Consider the following 17,153-nt stretch of genomic DNA (forward strand, 5'->3'; position numbering starts at 1 on the left):
TATTTAATTTAAAAAGAAAAACTTAAAAAAATGTCAATTTTTTTTAAAAAAAATTATAGGCGTTATTTCAAAATTGCCTAGGCCTTCAGTTGAGAAGAATAAGGCTAATGTGGCAGTAGAAGAATAAGGCTGATGTGATAAATATATTTTTAAAATGATAAATTATAAATTATTGATCGAAAATACTAATTGAAGTAATTAATAGATTCAACTGTAAAAGTATGAAAAAAAAAATATGACTAAAATTTGGATAATGATTACAAGATGATGTTGAAAATTACTGTTCGTATATTAAAATAGTTTTACTGTTTGTCGTACAAAATATCTGTAAATTATTAGTTTCTCTCAAAAATACATATATTTTAAATATATTATTTTAAAAGGATTGTATGTCAGACACACATGCCGTAAAAAAGAATATCAAGAAATAATTACATTGGGAAGAACATAAAATTTTTGTAAAATACACGCAATGTCATGGACTCGAAACGAAGACGCAAATGCTCTACTAATTACCACCTGAAATTGTGTCAAACTAAATTAACTTTAAAATTAAATAAAGATATGTTAAAATAAATAACTCCATGAGCTAACATCTTTTAAAATTAACAAAATCCACAGTTTTATCTGCTGAAAAAGAAGCTTTCAAATTCATTTAGCCTAGGCTAACATTGACATATGCGGCATTTACAAATATTTTCGTCACCGACTTCATTTTAAAGACTTCGAACACCGAACTCCAAATAAAGTCGGCGCAGCGTCGTATTTCTTCACCTATCTACTGCCGACTCCTGAAGTATTTTAATGCAAGCGAGAGGTGTCGAACGATCGCTACAACCCGTAGCAACATACATTAAACTCATTCTATTTTGACTAGGCTCGTTCCGGGTCGCTCCGATTCGAATCACGCCACTTCTCTCGACACCGCCGTAATAAAATGAGCCTCTTTTATGCGGCGCCACATCGTTCCCCGCGAGAGAAACCCTAGCTCCCTTTTTCATCGCGATCCCCCCCCCCTCCTCCTCCTCCTCCCCAAATCTCCTCTGAAAGATTCGTGTATCGATTATAATTCTCGTCCCCGTGTCATCGCCGGTGGATTCTACGCAAAATTAGGTAAATTTTCGATCCTTTGATTTATTTAGCTGTTAATTCTTGAAGAATATAGGTGTATTTCTCTTCAATGCGTGTATATGGTTGCATGATTTGGATATTCTGAGATCTTTGTCTCTTTTGTTTTTTTCTGCTCTGCTTTCTATTGCTGTTATTGGTTTTCGACGATTTAGGGCTTTCGCAAGGAAAAAGTAAAGGGGCCAAGGCATTTTCTTCGAGTCAAGTCCTATGTGCGATGTCTAACAATATTTTTTGGTTCCACTTCTCCTCATCAATTTGTGGGGATTTTTTCTCGATCGTTTTGCAGCTTCTCTCTATATGATATCTGATTTTTTGGGATTTTTTTTTTTATTTTATATCGTTATGTTTTTCTCTTTATATCTTTATATTCCATTACCGATCGCGTTTTTACTTTTTTTTTTTTCCGATCAATTTCTAGGGATCATTTTCCATCTCTTTTCTCTTGTAGCGGTTGTGGAGGTGAATTACATGTAAGTGTTAGGAATCACCTTATCAGAGACAATTGCCGAAAACTGATGGAGTCACTAAAGGCTTTGGCATCACTAATGACAAGTGATCAGAAATTGATCAAAAGATCGGATTATAGCTAACAATTTATATTTAAAAAATTTCTTTTTTCTGGCTACAAACAGCATATACCGATAACCTTGACATAGAAGTTTGTTCTCAATTATTTAGTGAACTAATTCTTTATTTTTATTGCAATTCAGATGGCAATAGGAACATAATAGTGTTTTTTCTTTTGTCCTGTAATTTTCAAGACATAATAGAACTATTTGGTTTGTAAAATATAGGCTGCGAGTCGCAAGATGTATGTGCCATTTCCTATTTCTTTCTGTTGGTAATCTACTGCTGGTTTTTCCTTAAATGATTATGCTGCTAAATTCTTATTGCTGATTTTCAGGAACTTGCTGTTGAATTCATTGACATAAACAGCATACAAAGTTGAAGACATTATACAGCACATTTTGTTTTGTTTTAACTGACACTTTGAGAAGGAAACATTCGAGGAGACGAACCCTTCAGAATGGTTGAAAGTAGTTCATACAGGTCCTCCATTGACAGGCATGAGGAAGAAAGTTGTCCTGGTTCTTCTTGGTATTTTAGTCGAAAGGAAATTGAAGAAAATTCTCCATCTAGGAGAGACGGCATCGATCCGAAGAAAGAGACTTATCTTCGAAAGTCATACTGCACATTTTTGCAGGATTTGGGCATGAGGCTGAAAGTGTAAGGATAATGCACTCATAAAATTTGCAGCTGTTGTTGTCTTAACTTATGTTTCAGTTTATTTGGGTCTCTGATTTTCATTCTTTTGTTGAAAGCAAAGATATATTTCTTCTGATACAAACTGTATGGTGCTCATCTCTTGTCCTTTTTTTGAATATATTGTTGCATTACTGTGAACTCTGCATGCCTACAAATCCCTCTGACGGAGACAAATGCTTCCTAAACCTTGCAGCAAGCTGCTTCTTCTTCTTCTTCTTCTTTTGTTGGCCTAGGGTGTTTGTTGTTTAGGTAGTGCATAGATTGTTGTCTCACTTGTAAGTATCTAGGATTTTTTTTTTGTCTCATTGGTTGCTTTTTACAATGTTACTTGGAGAAACTTACAGGTTGTTTTCTTGCTCAGAGATATAAAAAGGGCAGTCCAGAAAAAGCTGTTTAATTCTGTTAATGCAATATCCAATGGTGTTAACATTTCTTTTTTAATGTAGGCCTCAAGTGACTATCGCCACTGCAATTGTGTTCTGTCATCGTTTTTTCCTACGCCAGTCACATGCCAAGAATGATAGACGAGTAAGTTTATTTAAAGTATTTGTCAGTGGCTTTTTGTTTTTGTTTTTTTTTTTTTTTTGGTGTCTGCATTTTTTATAAGACCTTTAGATTTACAACTTAGTAAATTGGATCCCAATCATGACTTGCCATGATACGGGTGCCATCCAAGTCTTCTAAAGTAGTCAAAGACCAGTGAGTTTTATTGGAATGCTTAAGCAGATTAGCTGTTGTCATGTAGCGAATCTGTGAAGATTTGGTGCGAAAGTTCCTTGCGGGGCAATTTTGGGCACATTAGATGTGGTGATTAAGCATGGCAACATACTAACATGGGGGCCCTGTGAAAATTACCCATGGTGTCGGTACATATGGGAAATATTACATGAAGTACAATGAGCGATTCCTGATTGCTCACCCATATAGTGTACTTTATGGGTTTTTATTCTTCTCCCAAATAATCCAAGTTGAAGTTTTCACTTTTAGCACCTACTTGCTACTAGTAGGTGCAATTGCGGCTTGCCCTGGAGCATGATCTATCTCTCTCTCTCTCTCTCTCTCTCTCTCTCTCTCTGTGAAATAAAAAGAAAGATTTGAACAGTAACAGTTCTAATGTCTGCTGATGTGTGCAACCTCCTGCTCTATTGCACTTTTTCTTTTTTTCACTGTCATATGTGACATTTATGCAATGAGCATGGGCATTCTTTTACTTGTTGTGCATAGAAAGGAAATTTAAATAGTTATATTTTGTTTGGAAGTCATTATTTTTCTTTGGTTCTTGCTGCTAACCTTGGATACCCTTTGTTTTTACATTACATTAGCTAGTTACTTCTAAATATGTTCAGAACATGAAAGGTAAAAGGTGAGATATGCTCACTCATAACCAGCTCCAGCGTTACTTCTTACCTTCCTATACATGTACTTCAGTTGTTTATAAGAAACAAAAATATCTTGGTCAATCAACATAAATAAGAGACAAGAACTTCAATGGACTTTTAGGGAATGATGTGATCGCCATTTTCTGGGAATGGGAGATCTTGAGGTGAAAATGCTGGAAAAGCTTATTAAGTTAGAGTTATAAAGAAACTACTACCTCAGATGTTAGTTTGGGAATGATTTTGGGTTGCTTTTGCTGGATTTTAGCTTGTAATTGCTGATGTGTTTGCAGACAATTGCGACAGTTTGCATGTTTTTAGCCGGAAAGGTTGAAGAAACGCCTCGGCCCTTAAAGGATGTTATTCTTGTTTCATACGAAATCATTCATAAGAAGGATCCTGATGCTGTCCAGAGAATCAAACAAAGGGTAATTGATTTGTTGTGTTTTATAGCTGCATTCCGTCCTTTTTCAGGTTTGTAGTCAACGCTTTTGTTGCTCGCACCCGACTATAATTTTCTGCTTCCTGTATGCACTAGTTTCCTGAAGTAATAACCATCTAACTGTCTCTCTCTCTTAAGAGAATTCTTACTTTGTTGATCTAAGTTTGTCTGCGATCTTTCATTCATGTTAAATCTTATAGTACTGACCTGTAATGGATTTGAATATCCATTAATTTAGTAAGATACATTGATTGCCTTTAAAAAATTTTTGCAATGTGTTTAGCCACTTGTTATTTGCTGTTAAGTTATTTTTTCCACCTTTTAACTATTTTTGGAACCTGTAGATGATCAATCTGAAAGGAGGATAATTTGGACCAAAAAGGAATAAATAGTTTTGCAACTTGAGGGGTAGAAATTTGTACCAACAGGTTGACAACTCAAAAGGTTTGATTTTATTGCTCGAAGTGGGCTTTTAGACCCCTCAATGAAGAAGCTAATGAAGCTTATACTTCTGAATTTATAGGGTACTCGTCAAGGGATTTTAGTAATTTAACTTGAACAACACTGGTATAGAAGCTCCTTTTGGTCCAAGCACTCCATCAGGTCATACACCTGGTGTCCATGATTGTAGGTTATTTATTAGCAGGACTTGATAGCCTATTCTTATTCATTCTGTGTAGACCTAAACCCGAACTAATTTTCTCATGTGTCTGACACATTTCTTTGTCTCACTTAAGGATTACGTAATGTAATGGCTGTGCTTTCCTTAGGATTGTTTAGAGTGAAAAAGGTAGACCCCCTTTCCCTTCACCTCCAAATGCCAATACTTCCTCTTTTTTATCTTTATATCTTCTTCAGTGAACCTCCCTTTTCTTACTTATCGAAGATTCTCTTTTGGTTTGTCTTTTCCCTTTCCACTGTAATCTTTCCTCTTTCATTTATCTATTTTACCAATATATTCGATTTTTCTGTCGTTTTTAAGTTTCCTGATGTTCTTCTTTTTCATGCATCCGCGTGTTTACTTTTGATTAATCTTCAAGAGTGACAGTCTTGACAATGGCAATTTTGAACTTTGCAGGAAGTTTACGAACAGCAGAAGGAACTTATTTTACTTGGCGAGCGAGTAGTACTTGCGACCCTCGGTTTTGACCTTAATGTTCACCATCCCTATAAGCCCTTGGTCGAAGCGATAAAGAAATTTAAGGTTGCTCAACATGCGCTCGCCCAAGTTGCGTGGAACTTTGTCAATGATGGGTATGCTAAAGCTACCATTATATCTTCTTTCTGAATCTTAAAATTTTAAATAATGTGTATTTACTACGCATTAAAAGGGGGTGTGCAGGCTACGCACTTCGCTTTGCCTGCAATTTAAGTCCCACCATATAGCAGCTGGTGCTATCTTCCTTGCTGCCAAATTTCTTAAAGTGAAGCTTCCATCTGACGGTGAGAAGGTCTGGTGGCAAGAATTTGATGTTACTCCACGGCAGTTGGAAGGTTGGTACGCTGGATAGAAGTTCTTCAAATATGTAATTAAACCAATCAACCCTTTCATTAGTATAATATTACACAAGCCAACACACACACACGCACGCACGAGAAAAGGAAATAGTCAGAATTATATTTACCTTGTCTGTACTACAGTGCATTTTGAAACAGGTTCCTGAACTTTTGGAAATTTGATTTTTCTACCCAACCTTACAATTTTTTAATTTCAGAATATTCTATCTAGTTTTCTTAGAACATGATGATACCAATTTGTAAGGTTAGATAACAACATTAGAATTGATGTTCAGGTACCCATTTCAAAACACACTATATCTTGGGATTACACTATATCTCAGGAATACACGATCTTACCAAACGGGATACTGTACTAGGACATGCACAAAAATGTTACGCATCTTATTTTTTCTTTGTGCTTTGCGAGTTTAGACTGCAAATCTTTTTACTTTAAGTAATTTGTTTGTTTCTCTGTCAGAGGTCAGCAATCAAATGTTGGAATTATATGAACAAAACCGTGCGGCACCACCCCCACCCCATGCAAACGAAACAGAAGGGAGCTCAGCCAGTGGGCCCAGCCACCAGCCTTCTGCCAGAGTTCCAGGTGCAGCTTCTGAAGAAGTTCCTCCACCAAATGGAGGACATTCTCAGGTGACAACAAAACCTCCTACCATGCATCACTCTATACCGATAAGCTCGTCAGCTCAACCTCTACATCATGATCAACCTTACCCAGATTATTATAAACAAAATGAGTCCCATAGAATACTGCAAAAAGACAGTAACGACCGTGAGAGCATTAAAACTAAAACCAGCTTTAGTGAAGGTAAAACTGAAGCTGGTATTGTAGAAGAGCCTGAAGCGCGGGCCTTTACTGGAGCAGATGAAGCCAAAGAAAAACCTTCTGCTTTTGATTCTATGAAGAAGATTGACAAGGATAAAGTAAAAGCTGCTTTGGAGAAACGAAAGAAGCTAAAAGGAGATGTTGCTCGAAAAGTTGATCCGGTGGATGAAGATGATCTCATTGAGAGGGAGTTAGAACATGGCGTTGAATTGGCTGTCGAGGACGAGAGGATCAAGCAGGAGAGGAGGCAGAAACCATATCATATAACAGAAAACGGAAACCTTGGAGTAGAGAGGGCATTGGAGGGTGCTGAAGAAGGGGAGGTGTCGATGGATGGTCGAGATTATTGCTCTCCAGAGCCAAGCAGTCAAAAGAGAAAGGCGACAACAAGCCCTACCAGCAAACATTTTGGTGGGAAGGATGGGTATGATGGCCAGCATTATCATGGGCCCTTCTCAAAGCGGCGTGAAGGTTTAGACGATGCACGAATCGCCAGTAGATTCGAACGCGGCGAGAAGGAACATAAAAGGTTCAGACAGGAAAATCAAGTTTGATTTACAGGCTGTGGTATTTAGCTATGAGTTTCTTATTGCTTCCTGGCGTGAGCTGATAAGGAAAGAAGCCTTCAACCTTAGCATATTTATAACCGCTTAGCGACGACGGTATGCTCTTTAACTATTCTCTACAATTCCTGCTGCTCGTCATTTGGGAGGTTGTAACGAAACTTTACGTTCTGCCGGATTGTATTTCTCTAGGGAGACTTATATGAGGTACCATACTGAGACATGTTTTATTTTTTTTTTTCACTCTAGATGTTGGATGATGTCTCTCTACAGGCAAAAATATAAAGATACTTGAAAATTTCGAGCACATCCACATTTAGTAGCGGTGTTCTCTCTAAAAATCTCATCGCCTCTCAGGTTGCAGAGCTCAGTGATCACAGGTTGAAGTTCGAGGTTAACGAGAGCTTACGTTTTCGTTTATGATTTTATTTAGGTAGTAATGGCTAACACCTGGTTGTTTGCTGAAATTGTTAAAGTATTTATGAAGTGTTGGTTTAATTTCACTACCAATTATTACGACTATTTTCAATGGCCATCGCGTTACATAACCAAGGAGGAAAAAAAGGAAATAAAAAATTAACTATCTCAAAGTGAACAAATTATTTGTACGATTTTTTTAAAACCAAAAAGTTCGTAGCTGCATCAGCTACGCTCCAAGCACATCACAGTGAACGGTCAACAAATTAACACAAACTATTGCTATTTCCATTTGTTCGCTAGATCCACTTCCATACCCCATCGGAAACAACATCAAACCAGACAAAAACAAAGCTGAGAGATCCAAGAACACAACATAACGCACGCGGTCAAAAAGGAAACCCTAAAACCATAAAGATCCGCAAACTAGTGAAGCATAGAAAGGAAACAACTACGGTACTCTGTCTCTCTAGCTTCAACTCCTCCAACTCCCATCCGAAGCCCCGCCCCCACGGGAGTAGCGCGATCCACCGTCGTAGCCTCCTCCTCCTCCGTAGCCACGATCGCGGCCGCCGCCTCCGCTGCGGTTGTAACCTCCGCCGCCGCCGCCGCCGCCGCCGCTACCGCGGGACTGGGCCTCGTTGACGGTGATGCTCCTCCCGTCGAGGTTTTTCCCGTTCATCCCCTCGATGGCATCCCTCATCGCCTGCTCGTTCGCGAAGGTGACGAACCCGAACCCCCTCGACCTCCCCGTCTCCCGATCGTTGATGATCTGCGTAGGTAACAAATCCTCAAACCCCGATCTCAGATCCGGCTCTAAAATATATATCAAGTTCACAGAAAAAAGAGGTTAAAAAAAGAGAAACGAAAAACGAACCTTAGACTCTAAGATCTCGCCGTAGGGTTTGAACGCTTCCTCGAGGGAGCGGTCGTCCGTGGCCCAAGCGAGGCCACCAACAAAGCAGCGGAACTCGACGTCAGCGGCTGCCATCGGAGAAGGTGGAGGGGAACGGAAACCCTAACCCTAGAGCGGAGGAGAAAGAAACAAAGAGAGGTGGAGGCGAAAACCAACCAACCTCTATGAGAGCACGAGAGATCTAGGGTTCCAAACGACAACCATTTATAGCGCGCTAAAACTGATCTCAACCGTTGATGTAGGAGGGTCACAGCTGTAGCGGTGATCGTACGGTGGAGATGATTTATAATGTTAAGCACCAAAATTAGTGCTCCTGGAATACACGTTAATTAAGGATAAGATATAAGATTAGGAACAGGGGAGTGGGCTTTAATTCTATGGCGTGTGGTAACTTTTTAATTTTACAAAGAGCGTGGCCCATTAACGGCCCACTAATGCTTTATGATTTTTTTGTCTTTTTGGGCACGTGCTATTGTGGGGCTCAAGGCTCGCCGTGGCAACACTATCTACGGTTACAGCAAAACCTTCATGTGGTCCGTCTTTGCTTGTCCGAATTAGAGCAACGACGTGGTTGTTGTTGATTGAGGGTCACGAGGTCCTTCTAATATTAATAAATTAAATATATATTAGACAAAAATATATAAAAAGTATATTTTTATATTTTTTCATAAAATTATAGGAGATATATCTCATCATTTATATAGAATCAAATATGATATTTTTTAATTATATATATATTTTTTATCGCATGTAATATAATCTCATTATAATTTCTAATGGAATCCGAGTACACTGGCATTGGACAGAATAGTGAAACCTAACTTCCGTGAGGCCTACGTGGCATGCGTGTGCAAATTCATCTGACGTACGGTACGAACTCTCCACCATACTCTTAACAAATGCGAAGTCGAGTCTGAGTTTTATTGTATGGACGGAACTTGCCTGATCAATAGATCAAGTAAGATCGATCGGCAAAAGGCTTGGTGGTTGGTACTCGAGACTCAAGTTTGAATTCTAGTTGATTTATATTTTCAGCTAAGTTTATTTCTAAATGAAATAAACGAAGCAGGTAGCGTGCTACCTATCTTTCAAAAAAAAAAAAAAAGTAAGGTCGATCGGACTGTTTACTGTTTGGTGTGAATTCATAACTAATCCACCATTTCAATTATAAAAGAAAATTATTAAAACCTGTTAATTTGTTCTAAGGCTGGGAGTTTTTTTTCTTTAAGAAATTAGAAAACTTTTACCAAAAAAAAAATTAAAGGCAAATATAAAAAAAAAGGCAAAGGTCCCACCGAGATTTGAACTCGGGTTACTGGATTCAGAGTCCAATGTCCTGACCACTAGACCATGGGACCTAGGTAGCTTAACACGTCCTAAACATTATATAAAACAAGTAATTTGCATTAACTATTATTTTTTTTAAATTTTGTTAAATAAAATACGACGAATGCATTATGCATCAGACGTGGCAAAGATTCAGATTCGCATGTCGTACTAACGCGGCGGTAGTCTTTGTCGTGTATCAATTAAAGAAAAAATCCCTCTGCTCGTCACTCGTCAGTCGTCACCCGCATGAACAGTGTGCAGTATCGTTCTCCGCCTACAGTACCCGGACGACACTTCGAAGTAGAGAGCAAGCGAAGCTCCTCCAATGGCGACGCTCCTGCTTACTCGGCGCTTCGCTTCCTCCTCCTCCTCCTCCGTCGCCCGGAGGAAGTGGGGCGCGGTGGTCGTCGGCGGCGGCCACAACGGCCTCGTCGCCGCCGCCTACCTCGCCCGCTCCGGCCTCTCCGTCGCCCTCCTCGAGAAGCGCCACCTCCTCGGCGGCGCCGCCGTCTCCGAGGAGCTCGTCCCAGGCTTCCTCTTCTCCCGATGTAGCTACCTCCTCAGCCTCCTCCGCCCCTCCCTCATCCGGTAAACCCCCGATCTCGATCTCTCTAGAAATCTCTAGACCTCTTCTGATTTGATCGTCTTTGGTGAAATTGGGGCTTAGGGAGCTCGAGTTGGAGAGGCATGGTCTCAAGCTTCTCCGCAGGAGCCCCTCGTCGTTCACCCCGTGTCTCGATGGGCGATATCTCCTGCTAGGGGCCGATGCGGAGTTGAACCACTCGGAGATCGCGAAGTTCTCTAAGAAGGACGCATTGGCGTACCCAAGGTGATAGTAATTTTAGACAACATCCTTTCATTCGGAGCATGATGCGTTAATGGCGTATCCAATCGCGAACGAGTGATCGACTCTGTAGTCGTTCTCTATTCTCTGTCTCATTTTGTATTTGAATTTTTTCCAGTACAAACACCAATGAAATAACTGAAGAGAATGAGCATTGAGAGAGATCACAAAGATAAATGTAATGTTATGCACATAAAACGAAGGAGTTTTGTGAAAATTTGATGAAGCCACTACAAAGTGCTACTCTTTTTGTCCACTAGAAATAACGAAACTTCATTATTGTTTTCCACAAGTTTCATTGGGTAATGATTTTTATTTTTTGGTCGGTTAGATATGAAAAGCAACTGGAGAAATTCTGTAAGTTCATGGATTTTCTTCTTGATTCGCCACCGCCAGAAATAAGGCATGAAGCTCCATCTGTAGTTGACGGCATGAAGGATATGCTACATAAATCTGCATTTTGGAGCCGTTGCCTCCAACATGTTTTAAGCTTGGGGCAGAAGGACATGATGTAAGTGATTTAAATTATTTGTCAGATTCCAGCACCTTTTCTATTGACCATCTGTTTTCTGAGCCTTTGGATCATTATATGTTTCACATTATATATCATTGGTATTAGCACATTTAATCAACTCTTTTGCTATTTGATGTGTTACTCAGTGATTTAGTCCTCTGCAACCATTCTATTGGCAGGGATTTCTTGGATCTGCTACTTTCACCAGCGTCAAAGGTTTTGAACAACTGGTTTGAGGTCATCATCTATGACAAAATTTCTCCAAATGGATCATCAGCATGGAAAATCCTGTACTGTAAATTTGACCTGCTGCCATAGAGGGTGTAACTGTTAAATCTGATTTATATTGTTTTCCTGCTTGTAGACAGAGGTGTTGAAGGCAACACTTGCAACAGATGCTGTAATTGGTTCTATGGTAAGGATTACCTATGTGTGCCATATAAAATCACTCTCATTAATTTGTGGAAACATAATAAGAGTTTCTTCTAAGTTGTCATATTTAGTGAGATTCTCTCTTGTGCAAATTTTCTCCTGTAGATTTGGATTTTTCTCACTAAATTCTTCTGCAGGCAACTGTCCACACTCCAGGCTCTGGATATGTTTTACTGCATCATGTAATGGGGGAAACTGGTGGTGAACGTGGTGTTTGGTCGTATGGTTCTGTCTTTCTATCCTCTTTATAAGTTTATACTTCTTATAGGTTTTGAGTTTTTATTTGCCGCCATAGGACCTTATAACTGTGCTGCAACTTAAGATCCTTGCTTGGTATTCATGCTTTCTATATTAAATTAAACAGGTTCAAGGTTCATCATTGATGTTTGAAACAATGCAAACTTTTGACTCTTGACGTCTTTGAAAAATCATTGCTCATATACTTGATGATCAGCATAGAGAATTCCAAACACTGAATGACTATTCTTTATTAGATCTCATTGGCAAACCCAACAACAAGGGATTAACTTGCTGCAGGTATGTTGAAGGTGGAATGGGCTCAGTGTCCCTGGCTATAAGTAAAGCAGCTCGTGAAGCAGGAGTGCATATTATGACAAATGCCGAGGTTTGCTTCCTTTAACTCATGTCTTTCACCTGCATAGCCTATTGAAGCTGCATCTTCTTTTCTTTTGAATGTCATTTGGATCTCACTAATCAAGTGGAAATAAGAATTTACTAACTTGCACATCTAGTGTGTTTGATTAATTAACAATCATCCGTACTTCTTTCCCTCTATGAATCATTTAAATTCCATGATGTTCATTTTGTGCTTTGATATTTTGCTAGTGAAAACAATTAGAGATTTTATGACAGCAAGGATTTCATGCTTGCATTGCAGCCTTGCAATTTCTTTTTTGGGGCCTTACCATTATATTCCTTGCATATTGACAATACATCAATTATTCTGGTCTTGTATAGGTTGCCCAAGTGATCGTCGATGAGAATAGCAGAGCTGTAAAGGGGGTAATTCGCATCTTGATAGATCCATGTATGGATATTCTTTCTGGTTTTATTACCATTTTATAATTGATGGATCATCTCAGGTAGTGCTGGCTGATGGAACAGAGGTGCATTCATCAGTTGTTCTCTCAAATGCTACCCCATATCGAACATTTGTGGTAATTTACTGGTGCAGATAGAAAATTTATTTCTACATAATGTATGCACGATTACAAAGTAATAATTTTTTTTCAATGATTTACGTCTTGTTCTTATGTAGGAACTAGTGCCTCCTAACTTGCTTCCAGAAGACTTTATCTCTTCTATTAACAATTTGGACTACAGCTCAGTAAGTTTTCCCTTTTCCCCTCATAAGTATTTTGACATACGAATGGTTTATATACTTCAAATGTATCCTTTTACTTAAAATGGTTGATCTCCTTGTTGAGGTAATTCAACCTAAATAAAATGTGTTAGAAGGCCTAAAATCATAGGAATAGGGAAATCTGCTGATACTTCAACTTTAGAGTAGAAATATATAGGTCTTGTACCACAGGAGGCATTGTACTTTGGAACTGTTTTGTAATCCGTGCTGTTTTCATCCCAATTATTATTTTGACTCCTTTTTGATATTGAGTAATCATCAAGTGATTATTATGCATTCAGGTAAGTTTAATTCACATATTAAAACTCATGATAGTCCATAGTGTAAAATAGTTACATACAATTCTAAAGTCAGGCTTTTCAAATTTTTTGTTCATCTCATGATAAGTCATAGTCCATACTATTTCCTGAACATAAAAATGTGCTCTGTTCTGAAACACAGGGAACGACAAAGATTAACTTAGCCGTTGATAGGTTGCCCCAGTTCCAGTGTTGCAAAGGTAACCATCTTGAGACAGGTCCTCAGCATGTGGGAACCATACACATTGGATCTGAAAGGTTCACTGACTAATTTAATTTCAGTTACTTTTTTTGAACTGGTCTTATTTGCTCATTTATTTGACTCGATTTGATTCAGTTCTTTCCATTATGTTGAATACATCTGTATGTCTTGCTGTATATATCTAGGGGCTTTGATCTTTGTTCTGTCCTCTGGACTTTTTAGCTAATATCTTATTCTTCATTTTTAAGCATGGAGGAAATTGATGAAGCCTACAAAGATGCCTTGACTGGTGTACCATCTAAAAGACCTCTTATTGAAATGACAATTCCCTCCGTCTTGGATAGGACGATTTCTCCGCCAGGTATGACAAGTTTGTGACTATTGTATGATTGCATTCATATTGAAGTAAATGTAAAAAAAAAAAGTCTATTAGTTACAAAAGAGCTAGTTAGCTCTGAGCAAGTATTGAGTAAATGGAGCATGCGTGTGTCCTATTAATAGCATCGATTATCTTAGGTATTGAGAAATTTAGCGTAATTACGTTGATATTTTTAGGCATTGCATAGGTCCAGTAAACTGATAATTTTTTTTTTTCATTTTGGATAATTGTTTGCATATATTAACCTATCTCTGAAATTCAAGTAATTAATGTTCTCTCTTTTAGGCCAGCATGTGATTAATCTCTTTGTGCAATATACACCCTACAAACTTGCAGAAGGCAGCTGGCACGATTCGAATATCAGAGTGAGTTGGTCTTCCAGTTGTGTTTGGCTTCGTGTGTTTTCTTTTGGATTTTTACGAGGCATTAAAACTTTGAGCTTAACATTGAGAACGATATTTGTTTCAAAACAGTTAAAGATATAATCATTTTATTCTCGTAGGTTTGAATTCTTTACTTTTATCTACAAAATGGCTGGCCCAGTCTCAAAATTTTTCTGCTATTTTTATATGTTAAACCGGCAGTGAGTTTAGGGCTGCAATTTTACACTTCTCGAGAAGCAACTGTCTGAGGTTTGAGGAGATGCCTGAATTATTTGAAGTGTTTTAATCATTTTCAGGAATCATTTGCACAACGGTGTTTCTCATTGATCGATGAATATGCACCGGGATTTAGTTCATCAATTATTGGCTATGACATGCTGACCCCTCCTGATCTCGAACGAGAGATCGGCCTAACCGGTAATATTTTATAGCATGTATTTCATGTGCGCTTGCCTGCTACATAATTCTATTTGTATATATACCTCTCTACTCACTAATGCATGCAATCAATCTCCTGCAACGCGCCAAAACAGGAGGGAACATCTTTCATGGCTCCATGGGCTTGGATTCTTTATTTTTACTGAGACCGGTGAAGGGATGGTATGGCTATAGAATTAAAAAACCCCCCAATTTAATGCAGTGTCACAAACTTTTTCCATAACATACTATTATACTATCTTACTTGGGTTGTGAGGGTTCAATTTGGTCATGCAGGTCCGATTATAGAACCCCGTTGAAAGGGCTATATCTGTGTGGGAGCGGCGCGCACCCTGGAGGCGGTGTGATGGGTGCTCCTGGGCGTAATGCAGCCTCTGTTGTTATTCAAGACATGAACAAAGTCTGAATGAAATGTTAGGTCCCGAAAGATCTAGTATGTAAAAACTAGTCCCGAGTCATTTCTTGTCAGATCGACTCATATGCGGCTGCATAACTTAATATCGACGCCATCCTTGGCCCTCTCATTTCCATGAGGTCGTGTTCAAGTCACTATATTCATCATTTAATGGGCTAAAATCTTGCATGTTATATCTTCAGTTATTTTGTTTGTCGGTGCAAGAGTCATTCTTTATCCGACTTATGACTTCCGAGACTGTTCCCGGCCAGCTTCCTATCAAAGTTAAATAGCATAGCAATACACCCCATAGACCATCTGCCTTCTCTCTGCCATTCCATTATTTTTTTTCTCTCTCTCTTTTCCTGGGTATTTGCCTATTTCTTTTGTATAGTCTGAGGCAGCTCAATCCGAATGTAAGCGATTTGGGGGAAAAATGTGATTTCTCGAAGGAAACTGAAAAGTGATATAATTTATCAAAGATACTTCTGAATTCTTTTTTTTTTTTCTTTTTTTTTTTTTTTTTTGAGAGAGAGATAGGTAGCACGCAACCTGCTTCGTTTATTTCAATTAAAAATAAACTTAGCTGAAAATGTTAATCAATTAGGATTCGAACTTGAGTCTCGGGTACCAATCACCAAGCCCTTTGCTAGTTGCTCTAGGGATGGTCGGTGATTGGGATAGCATCAACGATGAAACACATTTATTTGAACATACAGTATTCATTAGGAACACCTTCTAGCAAAAGCGCCTGTAGCTCAGTGGATAGAGCGTCTGTTTCCTAAGCAGAAAGTCGTAGGTTCGACCCCTACCTGGCGCGACAACACATTTTTAATGTCTTTCAGAATTTTTCTTTTTCCCAATTCCAATGTTTAAAAGTTTTTTTTTTATTTTTACTTTTTCATATTTGGGGAAAATCTAAAACCCGCTTTTCTAACCAAAAACTAACATAATGCCTCATTCGCCCTAACAAGACGACGTCGCCGCCCTTGACTCTCACCTCTCACAGAGATGGCCGGCTCCGACTCCGACTCCGACTCCGATGGCGACATGGCTCTCCTCTCCACCCTACTCGAAGAAGATACCGGATCACAAGGAAACCCTACCGGAGACGGAGACGGAGTCGGAGACGGAGGCGCCGTTGAGTCCCACCACCTCCGATCCATCGACGCGGCGATCGTGGTGCGGCAGCTCCCCTCGCGAGGCCTCTCCTTCCAAGTCGGCCTCGCCGCCGCCGCCGCCCTCCGCGCCCGCGTCGTCCTCACCGACCTACCCCACGTCCTCCCCAACCTCCATTTCAACGCCCGCGCCAACGCCCCGCTCCTCGCCTCCCGCGGCGCCGCCGCCGTGCGCCAGCTCCGCTGGGGCGAGCGCGACGACCTCCTCCCCCTCGCCGCCTCCGAGGGCCCGTTCGACGCGGTCCTCGGCTCGGACGTGGTCTACTACGACCACCTCTTCGACCCGCTGCTGGAAACCCTAGGGCACCTCGTGAGGGGGGAGGTGGCGTTCGTAATGGCGCATCTGAGGAGGTGGAAGAAGAGGGACGCGGTGTTCTTCCGCAAGGCCAAGAAGGTGTTCGACGTTGCGGTGCTCCACACGGCCCCGCCGTTGCCCGGGAGCCGTGTCGGGGTCGCCGTATATCGATTCACGGAGAAGAGAAGGCGACGATGACACGGGCGATAATTTAGTTGCTCGCTTTTGATCCTGAGTCGTTTATAAGCTGTTCGATGAAATGCGGATGAGAGAGAGAGAGAAGGAAAGCACCTACTTTTGTTGCTTGGATAAACCATTTCTCCTTCAATTTGATTCTGCCAGATGATAACGCAGCAGATCAGAACGGGGAAATAATTTGGGCCATAAATGTTTTGTTTTTAATTTGTTTCACAGTAACCCAGTAACCCTACTTTGGATCCAAACTCAAAAATTTTCAAAATAAATGTTTTGCAGTTTGAGTCTTTTATGCCATTTATTTCCTTCCAAATATACCAAATATATGTAGCAGAACCGGAAGAAATTCAATTCCGCAGCTAAGCAAATGAATGGCTGAAGAAATATAATTTTTCTTAAATTTTAATTCACTGCATAAGCACTAATTCAGTC

General features: G+C 39.7%; 4 protein-coding genes and 2 non-coding genes across 8 annotated transcripts; 4 read left to right on the top strand and 2 right to left on the bottom strand.

Moving 5' to 3' along the window:
- Positions 882–7,431, top strand: LOC109712512 (cyclin-T1-3-like). 2 transcript variants are annotated; one of them, XM_020236107.1, is made up of 7 exons: positions 882–1,113; positions 2,036–2,358; positions 2,844–2,925; positions 4,067–4,201; positions 5,294–5,469; positions 5,558–5,709; positions 6,194–7,431. In XM_020236107.1, the coding sequence occupies exons 2-7, from the start codon at positions 2,159–2,161 to the stop codon at positions 7,111–7,113; spliced, it is 1,665 nt and encodes a 554-aa protein (XP_020091696.1). In that variant the 5' UTR covers positions 882–1,113; positions 2,036–2,158; the 3' UTR covers positions 7,114–7,431. The 2 variants fall into 2 exon arrangements, with proteins under 2 accessions (XP_020091696.1, XP_020091697.1); XM_020236108.1 differs by lacking the exon at positions 882–1,113 and adding an exon at positions 1,575–1,601.
- LOC109712514 (glycine-rich RNA-binding protein GRP1A-like) lies at positions 7,716–8,638 on the bottom strand. The gene is made up of 2 exons (XM_020236110.1): positions 8,417–8,638; positions 7,716–8,311 (listed from the first exon to the last, which is right to left on the bottom strand). Exons 1-2 carry the CDS (start codon positions 8,528–8,530, stop codon positions 8,015–8,017), a joined length of 411 nt encoding a protein of 136 aa, XP_020091699.1. The 5' UTR covers positions 8,531–8,638; the 3' UTR covers positions 7,716–8,014.
- On the bottom strand, positions 9,742–9,813 carry TRNAQ-CUG. Its single transcript has one exon. It is a non-coding gene; the product is annotated as a tRNA-Gln (tRNA).
- LOC109712756 (pyridine nucleotide-disulfide oxidoreductase domain-containing protein 2) lies at positions 9,905–15,259 on the top strand. 2 transcript variants are annotated; one of them, XM_020236507.1, is made up of 16 exons: positions 9,905–10,372; positions 10,452–10,613; positions 10,960–11,139; positions 11,322–11,379; positions 11,507–11,557; positions 11,712–11,794; positions 12,112–12,199; positions 12,553–12,597; positions 12,678–12,752; positions 12,854–12,922; positions 13,400–13,515; positions 13,708–13,829; positions 14,124–14,203; positions 14,518–14,638; positions 14,755–14,821; positions 14,936–15,259. In XM_020236507.1, exons 1-16 carry the CDS (start codon positions 10,110–10,112, stop codon positions 15,063–15,065), a joined length of 1,710 nt encoding a protein of 569 aa, XP_020092096.1. In that variant the 5' UTR covers positions 9,905–10,109; the 3' UTR covers positions 15,066–15,259. The 2 variants fall into 2 exon arrangements, with proteins under 2 accessions (XP_020092096.1, XP_020092097.1); XM_020236508.1 differs by having other exon boundaries at positions 9,906–10,372; positions 13,708–13,820.
- On the top strand, positions 15,801–15,873 carry TRNAR-CCU. The gene has a single exon. It is a non-coding gene; the product is annotated as a tRNA-Arg (tRNA).
- LOC109712757 (protein N-lysine methyltransferase METTL21A) lies at positions 15,965–17,053 on the top strand. Its single transcript, XM_020236509.1, has one exon. The coding sequence runs from the start codon at positions 16,065–16,067 to the stop codon at positions 16,722–16,724; it is 660 nt and encodes a 219-aa protein (XP_020092098.1). The 5' UTR covers positions 15,965–16,064; the 3' UTR covers positions 16,725–17,053.

Source organism: Ananas comosus, linkage group 7 (assembly GCF_001540865.1).
Source record: "Ananas comosus cultivar F153 linkage group 7, ASM154086v1, whole genome shotgun sequence".
Classification (NCBI taxonomy): domain Eukaryota; kingdom Viridiplantae; phylum Streptophyta; class Magnoliopsida; order Poales; family Bromeliaceae; genus Ananas; species Ananas comosus.